The sequence below is a fragment of the Pholis gunnellus genome (assembly GCF_910591455.1).
Source record: "Pholis gunnellus genome assembly, chromosome: 22".
In the NCBI taxonomy this organism is placed as follows: Eukaryota; Metazoa; Chordata; class Actinopteri; order Perciformes; family Pholidae; genus Pholis; species Pholis gunnellus.
Window position 1 is genome coordinate 3,150,234 of NC_136549.1, and position 19,028 is coordinate 3,169,261.

At 43.6% G+C, this 19,028-nt stretch overlaps 1 protein-coding gene across 2 annotated transcripts in view; it reads right to left on the minus strand.

Annotated features, from left to right (window-relative positions):
• LOC306714049 (pleckstrin homology domain-containing family A member 5-like) overlaps positions 1 to 19,028 on the minus strand; it is a 188,476-nt gene that overhangs the window by 17,088 nt on the left and 152,360 nt on the right. The window contains exons 11-16 of one of the 2 annotated variants that reach the window (XM_079183967.1): positions 12,856 to 13,142; positions 11,778 to 12,016; positions 9,667 to 9,750; positions 7,344 to 7,463; positions 278 to 340; positions 58 to 138 (exon numbers count right to left, since the gene is read on the minus strand). In XM_079183967.1, the coding sequence (XP_079040093.1) occupies positions 58 to 138; positions 278 to 340; positions 7,344 to 7,463; positions 9,667 to 9,750; positions 11,778 to 12,016; positions 12,856 to 13,142 (874 nt within the window). The remainder of the gene's footprint in view (positions 1 to 57; positions 139 to 277; positions 341 to 7,343; positions 7,464 to 9,666; positions 9,751 to 11,777; positions 12,017 to 12,855; positions 13,143 to 19,028) is intronic. The other variant, XM_079183968.1, reaches the window with a different exon arrangement.

Genomic DNA, 19,028 nt, shown 5'->3' on the forward strand with positions numbered 1-19,028 from the left:
TGTACACACAAGTCTACACAAAGACACAACAATTAATGCACACGCTGATGGCTGTACCTTCTCTCTGTGTAGCTGCTGCAGCTTCTCCTCCTGCATCCTCACTGCCTTGTCCTGCTCACACAGTCTGCTCAGCTTGGTCTGACACACACACACACACACACACACACACACACACACACACACACACACACACACACACACACACACACACACAGACATGAACTACACTTCCTTTGAATGTTATCATCTATTTCACTGCAAGCTGGGCTGGTCTCACGTCTATGTCAGGCTCCTCTGTGCGCTGGAGGAAGGAACCGTCTTTGAAGTCGTCTGGACTGGTCTGAGTGGAGGACAGCAGGGGGCGACAACAACACGTCTGTTAGGAGAGCTGAGAGCTACTTCATGCTACTTCATGCAGTTTGGGGAAAACAATGATCGGACATCTCTTTTTGCTTTTGACAGAGTTTTCCCTAATGCATTGAGGATGCAGTCTGTCAAAGTGTGTGTTAACCAATGACTATCACTAATCTTTCTGATAAAATAGCAGAATTTTATGTGAATGTTATCTGTTCTCTTCAGAGAGAAACTCTTCATATGCGTTGGGCTGTTCGTTCCAGAGGAGGAGAGTGAGGGGATGATATCCACTAATCCTGTTGAAGCTGATTACCCAGGTGTTACCAGGGATATTGTGGCTCAATATTATGATGTAGAGAGAGGTGGAGGGAGGTGGAGCCTGAGAGGACAGATGCACGCAAATAATGATCAAATTATGCCCCGAACTATTTCATATATTAATCAAACGCATAAGTGTAATGTCCCACTGGTGACTGGGAGGACATGTGCACTAACGGTTTTGTCTCCTCTGTTGTGACAGTTTCAGTCTGATTTACTCACTAAAATCAGAGCAAACACTGTCCTATATATATAATAACGGTATGATACAATGATAAAACATGTAGATAAGTTCATCTACATTGCCTTCAAAATAAAGCTTCCAGAGCAGGGCCTCCCACGTCCTGTCCCAGCCAGACAGGAAGCTTTGACCAAATGAATGTTAGCGCATTATTATGTTCTGTTGAGATGCACAGCTGAGGAACCCTGGAAGTCATGAAGGAGTTCAAACTCATGACCGAAGATGTGGTTACTTTTTTATATTTGACTTCTCTGGGCACATTTTAAATGATTGTTTGTTGCACTCGATGCTTCTGGCAGTGAAGACAGTTTAACGGTGGAGGCATCACTGACCGATATCTGCACAGCGCTGATAAAAGGAATGGCGTCGTTTCAAACTGCAGCTAAATGTTTTCACATCACATGCATCCACACCTCACATGAACTGCAGGAAGTATCACAAAGGACTTTGCTTCAATGAAGAACCTTTTGAAGGCAGAGTTCAACGTTGTGGGAAATCTATATATTCATTGCTGCTGTTATTATTAGTATTATTATTCTGCTTACTACTCTCATTATATGAATTATTTAAGTCATGTGCATTGAATGTGTTGTAACTCTGTTATGTTCATTCTGTACACATGACATCGATCACACTCCATCCTGATAGAGGATCCTCCTCTGTTGCTCTCTCAGGTTTCTCCCTCTTTTCTCCTGTTAAAGGGGTTTTGGGGAGTTCTTCCTGTTCTGATGTGAGGGTCAAAGGTCAGAGGATGTCGCATGAGTACAGATTGTGAAGCCCTCTGAGGTAAATTTGTGACTTTGGGCTCTACACAAATAAATTGAATTGAATTGAATACACTTTCTTTCCACGAGTGAGATGAGAAAAGCTATCTCATGGTTGTGTGTTAAGTGTGAAGCTGGGGGGGGGGGGGGGGGGGGGGGGGGTTAAGCATGCAAGAAGAATTGTGCATCTACTTGTGAACAGCAATAGATCTCCTAATGACCAAAGCTGCTTGTGCTCTATTTGGCACAGACTCCAACTGAGAGCATTGAAGTCAATTTCTTGCCAAATGATTTCATTTTTAAGCCGTTTTGATTTAAATTCATTTGATATTTTTAAAGGAGTTACTGGCTGGAGCATAGCTTTGTTAGCTTGCTGTTAGTCTGACACACTGGCTGTAGACTGTGGGTATCAGTCTGCCATTGGCCATGTGTTTCACATGGCTTTCTACTTTACTCAACCAGCCAGCATCCTCCCAACAGACGAGGCCCATGAACCATGTAGGAGACGGTTTAGCTGAACTCGACAAGGCATAGGCATAAATATGTAAATCACTAAATATTCACATGGTCCTTATGGAGAAGCAATATTTTCAAAAGCTGACTTTTGTGCTTGTGTGGACATTATCTTTGAAAAAGGACCCTGACTTCCACATGAGGGTTGCAGCTGTTGCAGCCTGATAGAAAGGAGCCGGTCCATGATCAGGATTACATGTTCATATGATTCTGCTCTTACGAATGCATCGGACTGACTAGCAGACCGAGTAGAGCTCAGAATTCATTTTGTGTCTCAAATCTTTTGTCGTCCATTTACTTCCACACTAGTGTCTCTTTAATCCGTACACAATCAACAGTCAGTGCAGTGACTGTGGGCAGCGTCCTGCAGGCTTGTTGGGGTTGCCAGGTTCAGTCCATTGTTCCTTTCCAGAGACTAACACTGTGGTGAATGGTGAATGGTGAATGGTGAATGGACTATACTTGTATAGCGCTTTTCTGTCTTTCCGACCACTCAAAGCATTCACACCCATTCATACGAATAAACCGTTGCGTATAACACATTTTATAACACGTAACTTCCTCTTCACAAGAAATGACATTCTTATATTTCCGTTTTGTGGACAACCAAGATATTATCTTTGGTCACCTGTCTCCATCTGTTTCGGTCTTTATGCTAAGCTAGGCTCACCATGTCCAGACTCTCACTCTTGGAAAGAAAGTAAATGTGTATTTCTGAGAATGTTGAACTATTTATTTGAATAATGAAAAACAGTAGGATCATTGTTCTCCACCACACTTCTGAAAAAGTGAAGGAATGAAACAAACACATCTAGCAATGTAACAATGAGCAGCGCTGTATGGAGACAGACGGTGAGAGGAGGAATCAGTGTCCATGTAACATTATACCATAAGCCATGCTCGCTGCAGGTCACATCAAACAGAAAGCGATGAAATGAGATGTACTCAACCAACTTCATAAACGCTTGAAAGAATGTTTTAAAGAATGTTTTCTGGTTAACAACTGCTTAATCAACAGACTGAGGTGAAACAAGAGGTTGAATGTGGAGGGGAAGACGTGGAGACACTGGGCTACCGGGGCAAAGGTCTGGTGTGAGTCAGTCAGGTTCAAATGAAAGAGTTCATTTAGAAACAACAGGGACATCCTTTGAGGGGAAATACACCACAAACCTCCTGACGTTTTTGATAGTTGAAAACTACATCTGCTTTATATGGAATTCTTCAGTCTAAGTACACTGAAATGTTCTTGATGTTCATCCTCAAAAACTCAAATTTTGTGTTTTCAAGTTTAATGTAAAATATGAGGTTGTGATTTCCATGAATGCCATGAATGCCATGCTTTGACCCGTCAACAGGGGTATAGAGTAGGTCAAAAGACAAATGGACTGTCTTGACCCTGACTCAAACCAGAACCTGCCTTGGACCTTACTTGCTGATAGAGTTGCGGCCTCGGTGCCGAGTTCTCGATCATAGTGTGAATCATGAAGATTAGAGGCTCATTCTCCTTCGTCTAGCGGAGCGCCAAGGAGAAAGAGGATACAATGGTGTAATAACACAGCAGCACGTGTTGCTTGAAGGATTCATGTCTGATATCCAGGAGCTGGAGAGGGACTAACCCTCTTCAGGAGAAGCACCGCTCTGTAGGACAGTTTACTGCTCTAGGTACTATCTAACACTTACTGATCTATGTTAAAAGGACCATTCCTGTGTTTTAGCATTAGCCAATTTGTTACAAATACCTATACTCAAAATTGGTATTGAGCATTTTCCAAAGCTCTGACTGGAAGTTGGGATAATATTTATTTAAGAAAAGGGTTTGGAAAATGATAAAATATTTGATTTGGAGTCAATGGATTGTTCCACTACCTTTAATGTACATAAACTGTACTTTGTGAAAATCAAATCATTGTAGCATCCAAACTGCTAGCCGCTCCCTCCTACACAGCCCGTCCAAGCCCACGAGCTTCTGAGAGCCGAGCAGTGGTTTTCAATAATGCAGGAACTGTGCAGAGACCAGTTCTAACCTACAGGCTGAAACAAACTGCCATGATCAGAGTTTGCCTCTGTGAACTGGGTTTAAGCTGCTCTAATACAATGTTAGTAAGATTCCAGTGGAAACATCTGTACTATTTCTAACATTAACAGTTTGGGCAGATAACAAATACTTTGAGTTAAATAACACCACTACCGTTCTGCTCCCACCACAGTTCCCTATGAAGCCTGCATTTAAACAGCATTTGGACATTTACTCCCCGTGACTTCTCTCAGTTTGGAGTCTTGGGTGTACAAGGCTGACATTTGTAAACAATGAGAGCGATTGAGCATTGCTGCACATGGGTTCATACATAAAAGGCTGAGAGGAATGTTTAATACAGTGTGCAGTGTTGTGATTGGACTAACATGAGGTTCCACCGATGACTCCAATCAGCAGCTCTATCTGCAATAATAGCTTCCCTGCTCTGAAGATAAATGAACATGAGCTGAGGTCTGCAAGATAATATTCATGGAACACTAAACTCAAATGAAACTAATACCTTCCTGCAGGTTAGCTTATTTAATAAAGCATAACATGGTATGCATTGACAATGGTAATAAAAGAGCTTGCATATGAAAACCATCAGTATCTTACCTAGACTAGCTAAATAAATACATAATAAAATGACAGGCTTTTAGAAACTGTGCAGAAGAGATGAGATTGACCCATAAGTCTGAGTAAACAGGAAAAGAGTTAAAGAACAAAAGATGAAGAAGAAGCCTGAAGCAGAGATCATAAATCGTAGAACATGCATGTACGTTTTCTAGAAACAACGTTAACCATGTTAAACAACAAATGTTAGTTTCCACTAAGGATTGAAAACGTTCCAGTGCTTCACAAAATGTTCTGGATCTGGAAACGTTTAATATCTTGGACTTGGTAGAGACGGAGACAGACAGGAGTAAGCTCAGAAGTCCTCACCTGGCTGTCCAGGTAAATAAGGTTCCTTTGGAGGTGATGAGAAAGAACATCAGTCTGCAGCCACAGAGGAAGGAAGAGAGGAAGCAGGAAACGTGACAGGAGAGGATGCAACAAGGGAGTCAATGGCACATACCAACAGGAAGGAAGAGATCATAAAAAGGGAAGAATGCGATGACAGGCAGCTCTGCATATTTAATTATCTATCATTGTATACTTATTTTTCAGTAAGAATAAACTTGAACAACATGTTTTAGTTGCCGAACCTCACAACAATCTCTCCCAAACTATAACCATACTATAGCTGCCATGCACTGATATTGTAGAAAGGGTAAACACTGTGATCGATGATACACCACGGTTATCCGTGTTCATCTGGTGAGAGCAGGGTTACACAAGGTGGTTACACAAGATGCAAAAAAGATTCCAGCATTGCAAGACTTTTAGCTGTGGGTGAGCACCATGAATGAAGAACAGCAGACTAAGACAGGGCTCTGTTGAGAAGATGCAGCTGGATTCTCCTATTATGGTATTTTGTTCATACCAGGACATGGAGGGCAGGCCGAAGCCTTCAGTAGATATTTACAGCCAATAAAAACCCAGAACTAATGTGAATATGATGTCACTGTTCACTTCAGTCCAGTACGTTGAGGAAATAGATGACTTTACAGTAATGCAGCCTTTAACAACAACAATAACATCCCAAATGGTACAGAGATATATATTACATTGGTTAGCTTGTATCAAAGGCATATGGTTAAGCTGTCAGCAGTTAGCTTATATTCTGCAACATGAAATATGAAATTGACTGAATTTAAAGTATTCAGTCCAAGACACATGGCAGCATGCTGCACTGCTGCTATAGCAGACGAACTGCACACCTACTGTACATGCATTATAAATGAACCTACTCAATATGAGCCATCTGAGATCTGATTAGGTTGAAGCAACAAAGAATACGATTAAAACAGAGCCCGCTCATGATGTACATGGCGCTGAAAGGAGATGTTGTTGCATGTTGTTTGATCCTATTCATGCTCTCCTGGCCCACAACCGCACAGACCTCAGGTCGACATGTGTGGACAGGACACAAAACACACGTGCTCAAACACACACATATACAGGTGCAAAAGAAAGCCCCGAGACACACCAACCATCCTGCACATGCATTAATGCAACAACAATTCTCTACAATGAAATAGAATTTGGCGTGTTCTGATTTGACTCTAAAATATCCCAAAATACAACATCCTGCAACTAGTCAAACATGTCCTGTGCCTGTGATGTCTGTACTAACCTGATGTGATGCCCGTAGTAAACGGGTGAGTGTGTGAGGTGCTGAAGGTCACCTTACTGCCAATCATTTAGGGATCCCAGTTCCCCTGCTCTGTTGCTACGGTAACTTCTAACTGCACTGTTGACCTGAGGACACATCGAGGTGTGTTGTTGATCAGCTCACAGCGATGCTTGATGATTTTGACCTGCCAGCTCCTCCTCACTGCCAGGTGACCTGACCTCTATGGTACTGCTCCTCCATGCCCCCAAGGGACGTTCACACAGTATTTGTGTGTTCCTGTCATATCTTTCTGTATTATTGTCGTGGTTATATTTTGAGATGTTTACCAAAAGATTGTACCACATGTTCTTAACCATAAATCAAACTGCCATTTGGACCAAATGTATTGCAATTCATTAACATTAACATCAAACCAAATTTCATGGCAATTCTTCTGAAAATGTGGACGTGTTTGTGATCCTATCAGCAGGGTCCATCGTCTGGTAAACATGGATGATGGAACCACATCGTGTGCCAATGTCTCCTGTAGATGTCCAGCTATCTCACTGGAGAAGTTTAAACTTCAACCTGCTGATGACATTGGTTTTGAGTCTCTTGACGATACATCCAGCAGTTGTTGCGATTTTTCCATCTGGACCATATTGATGGACCATTCGACTTTAATCACCAACACAAACAGAAATAGCTTGAGTCGTAGCGAGTTTACAGTCTTTAGCTCCCAGAATCCCTCAGAACACACCGAAAGCAATTTCATTTGGAGATAACTAACAGTCTCATGCAAAGAGCCGCCCCTTGCAAATACACATAGAGACACAGAATAATAATAATAACAATTCACTGCCTGGTTGGGAAAGCACCAATGTGTACATGCACCCACACGTAGTGTACAGACTCAGTGCTGACCTTAGCGTTGGGCCCCTCCAAACCCAGGGCCATTAGCTGAGCTACTGTGTGTTCCCGTAGGCTGTTGAGCTCCGCCTGCTGCCGGCGGAGCTTGATCAGGAGCAGAGTCAGCTCCTCGGGCTGCACAGAGCAACACACAGAGGAGAGAGGAAGAGCTGCCACACTGACGACATCAACAACACCCGTCCACTGATTGAAATCAAACATGATGGAGAGACTCGGACGACCTTTAAGAGGACAGGAACTACTTCTGATGATTAATTGTCCAGTAAAAACAATTCTAACCATTTAAACCCATTATTTACAATCCGGAGGCAGAAGTATATTTTACGCTGATGACTATGTTGCTTCTGTTCAAATGCTACCGCAGACAGGTCAACCCCAGCCTCACATTCCCTCTGTTTACATCTAGTTTCATTAGTTATTTTTATAATTAGTTATTTATTCAGGAAAGCTCATTGAGATCAGGATCACTTGTGCGAGAGAAACCTGAGAACAAATGACATATAGAACCGGTGGGAACAGAAGCCTCAGCATGCACCAGCAGACAGCCCTTTGGCTTTGCATCCGTGCAAGGCGGTGTCTCAGTTCCAGTGTATGATGCAGAGTTTAAAAGATACAACTTCAGAGGAGGCTTGGGACTGACATAGACACAGATGTGAGGCTTCTTTTGAAATATTCACGACAGTTATCTGTGTTGCTAATACAATTCGAAACTTCATTCTTAGCCATAGGGGACAAAAACAACTGGCTAACAAGCAAGCATTACCTATTCACTATACAGCAGATACAGAGCAACGTTAGCATCAACTCTTTCAAACGTTGCTGTATTGTTCTGGGCATGTAGAACAGCTGCCTGAGGTGATACTGAACCAAATGAGATTACAGTAAAGAAGCGCTGTAAGACTAAAACAATAAGATAAAAGAGGCTGAAAAGCTCAGAAGAACTGCAGAGTCGGGATAATTCTCATTGCAAGTTAACCCTTTCTCATTACATTTGATGAGTGAGGGTGATTTTTGTTTAGTTTGTTTCCTGTTTTATTTTGAAGTTCCCTGCCTTTGTGTGTTTTCCCACCTGTGTTGAATCACCTGCAGCTCCCCAGTGTATTTAAACCCTGTGTTCCCCTGTCTGTGTTGGCTCGTCTGCTCTGCTTTCATCCCGGCCGTGTTCCCTGTTAAGTACGTTTGGCTGTTTGGGTTTTTACTTATTAGAATCACCATTCATATCCTTCTGCTCCCTGCTTCTCTCTGCGTTTGGGTCCGTCCCCTGTTACCCTTTTGCCCCCCACAGTGACAGTTGTGACAGATATTACAAATGTTGATGAGTGACTTTAAGCTGCATTTATCAACAATGGCTCAAATGACTATGTGTAATGTGAGAGGGGTGACTCCACTTTTGTTTCGTGCTCTACAACAGTCTCCTCACGCTCATGAGGAGCGTCCAGCTGAAGATCCAGGTAGCTCCCTGAGGAGTTGGTGAAGACCCAACAAAGCTAAAAGGAGAGCGAGTAATGGACTTAACGTTTGCCTGGTGACCAAAACAAAATGTTGTTGCTGCTTTAAGGGAAAGGATTTCACTTTTCTCCAAACAGGCTGAAGAAAATAATACACCTGGAATCTCAACCTTTGTTTGAAGGATGAAGGCACACGGTCTCACGGGTTCCTACGTTTGACATGAGGCTAAGTGAGCGAGGAAATAAACTGCATCTGAGAGAATTCAATATAATCTGTCCACTGGAGAGGAAATGTTCCTGCAAATGTGGCAGCCTTTCATTGACTTCATGACTTTGCTACTGGCTACTGTCATCTACTTTCAATGTTCTTGTCACTTTGAAGTTAAAGATGTATGGACGGACAGTCCACACAGGTCTCACACACTCATCGTATCATTACTTGGGACACAGTGAAATAAAGTTAAACTGCAAATTACTGGGAAGTCTCATCAAACTGCAGAGGCAATCACATTATTCACCGCTGGCTTCAAACCGATATATCAGTCCTGGTCCTTGATTGTCGTTGCTTACGAGCAAAGACCATTTTTGTGTGTGTGTGTGTGTGTGTGTACGCGCTGTCATTAGGAGACAATGACATTGTCAATAATTACATTGGTTCTGTTGAGAAACTGCAGAAGAGAAAAAACCCGCAATGAGAGGCTGCTGAGAAGAAAACATCATTTGATGGATGTGTGAGTGTTTGAATGTCAGCTGTGCCAGTTTTATGTGAAAATAATCTCAGAATTCTCTTCACTCTGTCAGAGTTTACTGACATCAGGGACAGTAGATCTCACAGCATGGAGTGTGAGGGGGAGCAGGACAACACTCACCGTCTTGCCCTGCAGAGACTGCGGGGTGATGGGCTGTGGAGGGACCCCGACTGCGATGGATCGTCGGTCAGGTTGATAGCCGTACTGTGGGGGAGGGGGATGAGATTGGAGTAGATTTAACTAAGAAGATTATTTAACTAATAATAACATGCATAATGACTGTCAGTAATGTAGGATTTGTAGTTAATTAGCTAATGGAAACATTATCATGCCCTTTAACTGAATGTATCCACTAACAGAGAGGAACACGAGTGCATGAAAAGAGAAACATTATTAAAATGAGAAGGTAACAATAGGAAGCAGTCAGCCATAACATCATCCTCTTATCTATTGGCCAACATCTGCTCTCTTTGTCAGCAAACACGGAACAATGATTGGACTCAATTGATGTCAACGTAACTGAATAGTGCTGCTACAGTGGGCTAAATGACATGTATGGCATTGAGGCAGCACAGTGCTAAACTATCTAAACTAACTCTGTCTTAAAGCCATTTCATCCTATATTCAGTTTTACCGCGACAACAACACTGGATGAACGCCTCACAAAGCAGGGCAACTGTTCAAGCGACCCAAACACACAGAGTCACTGCTCAACGAGTTTGGTAATACGTAGTACTAAAGAAGTGAACTGGTGAGGGCCTTAGAGCTGCTCCTGCATTTTGACCTTATCCTATTATTCTCACAAAGAATTATATTCTGAATTAATTAAATTCAATGAAATTTGAACCAAACTAGCTGAGGGGTAAGGGTTTGGGTGCATGACTCCTTGTTGCTCTGTGGCTGCATATCAGCCCACCCCCTGTGTGTTGATATGCAGCCACAGTGGAAGTATTTTTTCAGGAACTTTCTTGAAGCAAATGACATAACAGTATCAACAAAACTCAATGACTGACCAGGCTCGCCACTGATCCCTCCATTTCACAAAAATTCTCGCTCTCACAGACCAAAGAACGTTCATCCTCTCAGAGATGGAAGATTACTACATTTCAGTTCAACTCATTGCTTCCTCCTCTCTCTGGCTGTGAACACAGAACGTGTGTCGCCTGGTGTATTAACAGGACACACTCAGTCAAACAGGACACACTTTATCTGAGGTGTCGTTAGGCTCACAGGATTGGATTTGGGCTTTCGACAGTGACAGGAGGATTGGACTCATCCACTGAATGCAAACTCAACTCTGTATCCTTTAAGACCAACCCGTTCTATGTCCCAAGACATCAAATAGCACCGCTCGACACTTGGAGGACCCCCATGGCTACGGCATGAGATGCAGCGAGCTTTCAACTAACTCCACTGTAAACCCTCCCGCAGTCGTAATGGACGGTAGATGGACTGTACTTGTATAGCGCACAGCTACGGGAGCAATTTGGAGTTAAGTGTCCTGCCCAAGGACACATGGACATGGACTAGTGGAGCCGGGGATCGAACCGTCGATCCTCTGATTGATGGACGACCCTGCTCGCCTAAGAACATGTACGTAGTGTAAAGTGTGTGAGAGGGGTAAAGGATGGGTCAAACAAAACAACGTGGTCTCATATCAAAATGAGTAATATCTTAATGGTCCACAGCACAACACCTATTTAGTCCATGTCACATGTTGATCTGATACGGGAGAGAACAAACAGGAGTTTTGTCCAGGAGACAAAACTAAAAGTAAACCGACCGGATGTTCTTCTCTCGGAGCTGCAGAGTGCCGACCGAGATGAAGGTGCGGATTGTTCCTTTTTAAATGTGGTAAATAAACTATCAAAGTGCAGACAGACCGTACAGCCCGGTTAGTGCCGCAGTAAACACACAGATGGCCAAAGTAAGCCGACGCGGCACGTGATGATAAGATACCAGTGTTATTTGACCGGCTCTGAACAGCTGGGTTGAGTTTTGAGCATTCTTTCCGTGCTGATAGTTAGTAGTTGACTTGTTTTGCTAACTGATGACTGTAAATTGAGATTGTATGGACCCAGTGCAAAGGGGAAATGCTGACCCCTGTCGGTTAGGAGCAGGTAGCCTAGTACTACACATTCTCATCTTTGATTTTACTTGACTTGTTAACGAGGAAGTTATCTTCTCATTTACATATCATTTGCGTCAACCTCCAGTGCCATGCCCTCTACCTTGGTGAGGTGCGTCCTGTGCCAGTGGTCCTGCGTCACCTCCCCCCTGAAGACGGGCGAGGACACCTCGGAGTGGGAGCTGCTGGGGTTGTGAGCGACCTGCTGGCGAGGAGGGGAGAAGGTGCTGTAGGGAGCCAGGGAGCCGTGAGACGGCGAGGTGGGGATGGAGTGTGCCACGGCGTGTTCAGAGATGTTACCCATGGTCTTTGTGCTGGGCAGAGTACCATAATGACCCACGGCTGGAACACCGGGAGGAGAGAAAGTCACAGTGGAGTAAGATGCTTTCCTGGTCTACAACATTTTCTGTGATGGTCATTAAACTTATGTTTAAGAAACAACTTAAAATAATAATGACGTAATAATTCATATCATTGAGGGGTATTTCAGCAAAAGCATGTCTAAGACTTTTCTAACACAAAATTAGAGACACGAGAAGAGGATTGAGCTGCAACCCTTTATTAGACAAATGTATCTTTTTGTTCACCATCTAATGACATGTACGAAACTACAGCAGGCTGAGCAGGGACAAGAAGTGAGGTGAACTTCCATAATTAGTCTTAATTTACTTAAATCAGTCAGAATGTTAGATTGATCTGTTATTTAACTGTTTACCACATCTCGGCCCCTGTCTGTCTCTGGCTGTGCTGATGTGGTTAGACTGTAATTTGTGTTTAAAAGTTGACCTTTTGTTCAATGATTCCATTGTTGTCTCTAGTAATACATACACTAAGTTGGTGTCAAACCTGATATGATATGAACAGCTTATATTATATGAGTGTCTCTCTCCAGCACCAGATTACCCGCCTGGTGCCGTGGGTGCCTGGTGCCCCCACATTACTAGCACGAACTGCAAACTCGAATGGCAAGGAATGAAATTCTTAATCAAATATGAATAAAAAGTACGAATGACATTTAACAGGATTTGCTTTGTTGTGAGGAGGATGTGGTGAGAGTTAGCAAGCTTTCTGAGCGAACTACAGGCTAGTGTGGAGAATTTCCTCTTGAAAACTCCAAACTCCCCTGTTATTGCTCGTACTGCAAGACAGGAAGTAGTATTTTCTGTCTGTGATATCAGTACCTGTTGGCTGAGCCAGACTGTGCCTGGAGAAGGCCTGCCTCTGCTGCCACTCGTACAGCTGCCACATGGTGTCGTCCTTCATCGACCTCCTCTTTTCTGCTGTGGTGATGGTGGAGGTGGAGGCGGGACGGAGGGCCCTGTCATACACAGAGCCCGCCACGCTGCAGATGCTGTCGGGCCTCATCATGCTGTTGCGGGGCAGCGTGCGATAGCCCTCCGGGTAACGAGGCACGATCTGAGCACGGTGGCTGGGCATGTTCCTGGGTAAGGTCTGGTAGGACGTTACACTGGGAGGGAAAACAGACCAACTGATGAGTTGTGAGTAGTCAGTCAGTAGTTAGGCTCTCTGGTAATCCTGTGTCTCCATAAACATGCAGACCCGTCTGATGGGACACCCTGTAGAAGCCTGGTGTCATTGCATGTGATTTAAAGAAGGTAAACACACAACACTGCACTCTGACTTGACTTATCAAATCCATTTCATTATTTCTGCACATTTGTTCCAAGTGTTCAGTTTGTGAGCAAATGTGATGATTGTCAGCAGATTGACGTTGCTCCAGGAATCCTCTCACCCGTTTGTGCCTTCTCCCCTGTGCACCAAAACACCACACAGAGCAGCAAAGCCAACGTCAAGGTGCAGAACATACCAAGCGGTTGGAGTGCTGCTTGTTGGGCCGCATAGAGTTACAGACCACTGTCAAAAAAACAATCATCTTTACGCTTTACACTTTAAGGATGGTTGAAGCACAATCGACCAAAATTAGCTAAACACATGTTTGGTCCTTTTATCAGACTGTGTAGAACAGTAACGAAGACGGAAGAGGAAACAGTGGACAATGCTCCACTACATTAATAAGGCCTCCACAATAACAGGGAAAATTCAATATCTGTACCGGACACTTGTTTTTCTGGTAAGCTTTAGTGTAGAGGCTGTAGAGGTCTAACCCTCAATCTGACACGCAATCAGTCTCAACTCAAGGACATTCAGCAGGACAGATGCCTGCTGACCTCAAACTCCTCCAGCTAAAAGACCTTCTATTAAGTCACTTGATCATCTTGCTAGCCACTGTTTAGCTTGTGGTCTTCATGGTTCATGGATCCCAATAATACTCTTATGGGTCACTATAATCATTGTGAAGTAATTCCTTCGCAGAGTAAGTACACTGTAAAAGATTGGGTACAAAAGCCACAGTCCCAGTTCTGTGCAGAAATGAATTACAGGCTCAGCAGGGAAACAGCCAACACAAACGGGGAATTTCATACTGTGAAAGATACCAACTTGATTTGACACTGACTACTGAGCAGTGGAGTCATGCTACAAATGTATCACTTTATGGCTAGAAAGGAGGAATAATTACAGCAACTAACAACTCTATCAATGCAATCAATCCTTTATATTTGAGCCTCATTCAGTTCCATGTAGCCCCTACTCATACATTAGAATGTGGGTTCTTCCATTTAGCTGATCCGTACAGTGAAGACTACTGTAGAAGAACAAGGACCGAAAGCATCCACACATTACACATCAACACCTGCCTCGCTGTTATCCAGCAGCCCGTGAATCTTTAATCAGGGTGTAGTGAACAGGAACCAGCTTCATCATCTGCATGTGTGTGCCTTGGCATGTAAGGGGCGCTTGACTGGATTTAATTATCAAACTGCTTTTGTTAGCAGAACTCTGCTCTACTTTCCCTTTCACTTTGGCCTGAGAACGTGAAGTAACGAGGAGCTCCTTATCATTGCAGCTATTAGCAGCCAATCAGTAAATGGACGTCTTGAGGACTGTGACTTTGACCCTATGAGGGACATACATCACGATCGCTTCCTTTCACCGTTCATCACCATGATGGGGAGAGCATCACAGTCTTCATTCTGCTCATTTCTTCAGCAGGGACAAACTCCCAGAACTCCTCCACCAGGGCTGATCTGGCCTGTCTGGCTTCAGGAGGCAGTCACACACGTCAGCAATATCATTTTATCCTTGTGGTTTTAGGTGTGCACTTCTTTGTTGATTTGAACCGTCTTCTCTTCTTAGCTTTGTGTGCTGCGGCTCGGGAGAAACGCCATTTTTAGTTTGTTATCTGACAATGAACTTGAATGTGCTTAAACAAAACACCACCTTGCATATGTTCCTGTGGATGGTTACAGACTGTGACCCTATGTTTGTGTTTAATCCTGGTCGGATCACAAGCACCGTGGTCTCCCTGCTGGCCAGTGTGTGAGAACTCTGCTGTACCAGAAGATGGGATGGCAGCAGTACAGTTTGGCAACGAAGCACACTGTAGCAATAGCATGCGCGCACATACCCGTAGTAGCCCCTGCCCCATACAACATTCACACACCGTAGGCATGGCTACGGGACACAGCGACATGGATTAGCAGAGCCGGGGATCGAACCACCAATCCTCTGATTAAAGGACGACCCTGCTCCACCACTGAGCCACAGTAGCTAACATTCTTGTATTATTCTCAACTCTCAAAGAGTGTGCCGTACACAGATCCTGAAACCCCCGTCCCTCCACACACAGTGACAGTGGGGGTTCTGAAACTGACAATTTGATTCCGAGGACACCAACATGAATGTCTTTGAGGAGACACTGATCCACAAGATGCTCCGCAGGCGCTCCACAGCAGCTTCTGTTTCTAGAATGGTTAAGAGGGTTAAATGTACTCTCTCTTCTGCTTTTCTTTTTATTTGAAGTTAGCTGCAAAATGTCAGACTTAAGACTGGGAAGATTTTCTGACAACAACGCTTCCTTATTGAATTCTGCTACAGTACAGCCACTTAAAGTCAAACAATGCTCGCTGGTGTAGAAGATCCAACCAGCAAGCCTCAATTTAAGACCACACAACCTTCACTGTGAACATGTGTGCTCATAAAATTCAAATGATACACATAGCCACGAGGGTCCAGGTTTTTGTCATGTCTATGAGGGATCTTCTGGCAGATATCCCGAGATGTATGACCATGCAGACTGTATATGCAGACTGTATATGCAGACTGTACACTAGAGGGGGGCTTGGGCCGCATATTTCTGTCCAAACGCGACGGAGAACAATGAAGCCCGGCTTGATGCCGATAATGAAAGCTGCATCGGGTCTGTCACAAACTGGACGTTGGAACTTTTGGAGCTCTGTTTGAATGAACTGTTCCAGAGCACTGAGCTCTCAGAGCGGCAGAGTGTACTCTGGACACTCTGTCTGAGGAGACAGAGCAGCAGTACATGTGACAGGAGGCCAATGTCAAACTACAACATGTATTTCAAATCTTTCACCTAAAGCAAGATCAGTGCTTGTCGCTGTAGTCAAACTTTATGAAGCAGTTTGAAAGGAAAACACATCTTGACCCAGTCAGTGTTGGGAGAATCAGCCATAGGGGAACATTGCTCCTATTCAGGTCTTTGAAGGGGACAGCAACACTGGAAAATACATCACTTCTGTGCTCTAGCGCTGCTTATTGATTTGATTTTTTTCTCCTTAACACGAAAGACTAGATTTTCTTTCATTTGGCAAAGGAACACATCAGAGTTCGCAAGATTATGAATTCATTTTCATGAATTATGAATTACTAATTTGGATGCAAAAGCTTCTTTATAGAAACTCCACAGATTGTTGTTTTCTCTCTGTTGGACACTTGGTATCTGTGCAGCGGCCTCATTCCACTGTATTGACATTTACAGTGGGTGGAATGGTACTGAAAAACTGCAAGCACACTGTAAAAAAGTTGATCATGCTATCATAATATTTGATGGCATGCAACAAAGATCTCCAGTCCAAATCGAAGCAGGTACGTTGTGGTTCCATTGTATGCAGCTTGGACCGCTGGGCTCCTAGTGGTCTCATAACAGTGGAATACCGTTAACTCTACTCTACAGTCTCTAAAGTAATGAAGTGACTGAAACGAGTATACAGAGGAATGGCATTAGTGCTGTGGAAATGAGCATTATAGTGACATGACCATCTGAACCATTATAGTTCAGGTAATCATGGTCTGTATCAGCACCCACCTTGTGTTCTAGCATGAGATGTGTTGCATTAAATACGTGTTTTGGGGGAATTCACCCTTCATATTGTTGTCAGACAAACAGACTTAAGTTTAAAGGATCCTGACGAGGAAAGAAAAAAGAAAATGTAATTCAGACACACACTGGGAGGACCATGCATTTCCAGTGCCTCACCGGCAGACACTCTCACACAACAGACCTCGGTTTTGTTTAACACTCTAAACTAACTGCTAAACTAAATAACTGAACAAACAACTAAGTTACAAACAAACTATAAACTAAAGACCGTCTTGCAATGCGATCAGCTACGACACCACATCGGGCCAGGATTGTGAAGAGGGGGGGCAATGGCCCCTTCGCCCCCGCTTGCTGAGACCATGGCCATCTTCAAACTGCAACATGTTTTGAATCTCTACTACACATTGGTAACGTTTCCCGACTTCTTCCACGGTGACAGAATGTGTCCACCGACGGACAGACTCAGTGGTGTAGTGTCAATGTAACGCAGGATTTCCAAATACCCACCTAAAAAGGCGTTAGTGTACATAACATAATAATGTAATATATTTTTGTGACAGAACTTTCACTTCAGCTATTTCTTTTCCAACAAATGAGCAAACAATCGACCTCTTGGGTCCCGAGGTGTGACAGCAAACTAAACTGATGCAGAGAGACAGGTCGTCTCTCCTCACCCCATCCCGCTGCCACCGTGACCCCACAACAGTAACCCTCCATCACTGGTACTTCTACAGTGCTCACTTTGAATAATGCTGCTGTTAGCAGAAGCAGGACTCGCTGTTAACAACAATAACAATCAGTTCTACAACAAAGTTACTCTATTATTTCCCTCCTTTGCACCAAGTGCTGATAAAGATGACAAATGTGGCTCAGCAGCACTGAAATTGCTCTGCTCTCATTACGGTCTCATTGCCATGACTTATTCATGGCAGCAGAAGGAGAGCGGAGCATCGGAGCTCTGTTCGTCTGTTCCACTGCGTCGCTCGGTTCAGCCGGCTAAACGCCAGCGCTCCCACATGAGATACACATCTGTGATGACACAAAGTGCTCTCAGCTGCAGCTGGCGCACCAGGTCAGAGCAAGGACGGAGAAGATACACTGGAAACCAGGAGAAAGATGGGATGGCTGAGATGAAAACAGGTCTTAAATTGTGGGGAGGAACAAACGGAGGGCGGTTGAAATGTGTGCTGTTAAGTGCAGTGTGTGTAACATCTATGACATAAGTTAAGCATTATGATAATTATGAAGTTAATACATTGCAATGATGCAATTTCATAAATCCTCAAAATAATATAATTACAATTGGCAAAGCATGTTGGCAAATGAATGTGTCCATTCATTTTATCATTTGGAGTATGAAGATCACTGATTGGTCTCAGATTGGTACTCGTGAGAGGATGGTGACAAGCGTGTGTGAGGTGCATACTGCTTTAAACTAAAGCAACTCTTAATTAAAGCTGCTATGATTTATTGTGAAATGATAATGTATGAAAGGACAACGTGACAGGAGAAGCTTGCAGTGATCGAGCTACAGAGGACCAGCTCACTGTGCAGCTGCCCATGTATGTATGCGCTTTATAGTGTCTTTCATCTGTTCAGCGCTCTACTTTACGTTTGATCTCACTCTTAGCGCTCTAGTGTTGTTTTCAGAGAAGAGCTTTGAAAAGCCAGAGTACTCTACCTGCTCAGCAGCAAACAGCAGACAGACAGTCAGAGACTCGTTGCTGAACATAGTGGAGCATTTAGCAGCTAAAGAGACGTTTCTATCAGCAGATGGTTGAGACCAAATACAGAGCAAGAAGAGAGAGAATATAGGACTGACATTCATCAGGTGGCCAGAAAAATGACTGCTAATGTGGAGCTGTAACTGATGCATGTGTGAATAAGCAACTGTTTGCTTTAAAGGCTAAACTTGAATGGTGTTAGTATGAAACTGTGAGTTCAAATCAAGACATTTCACTGGTCTTTGTTAAAAACATTAAGTTGACTGCTGCTAGCAGCAGCTACTGTAGCTTCTGTGTCAACACGGACATCAGCAGGATAGATATGTCACTCGCCACTGACCGGTCAGGACAAAACTAAATAAGAGAAGCTGCCCTCCCAAATCACAAAACGTCAGACTGAATGAATGAAATGACAATCTGGTCTATT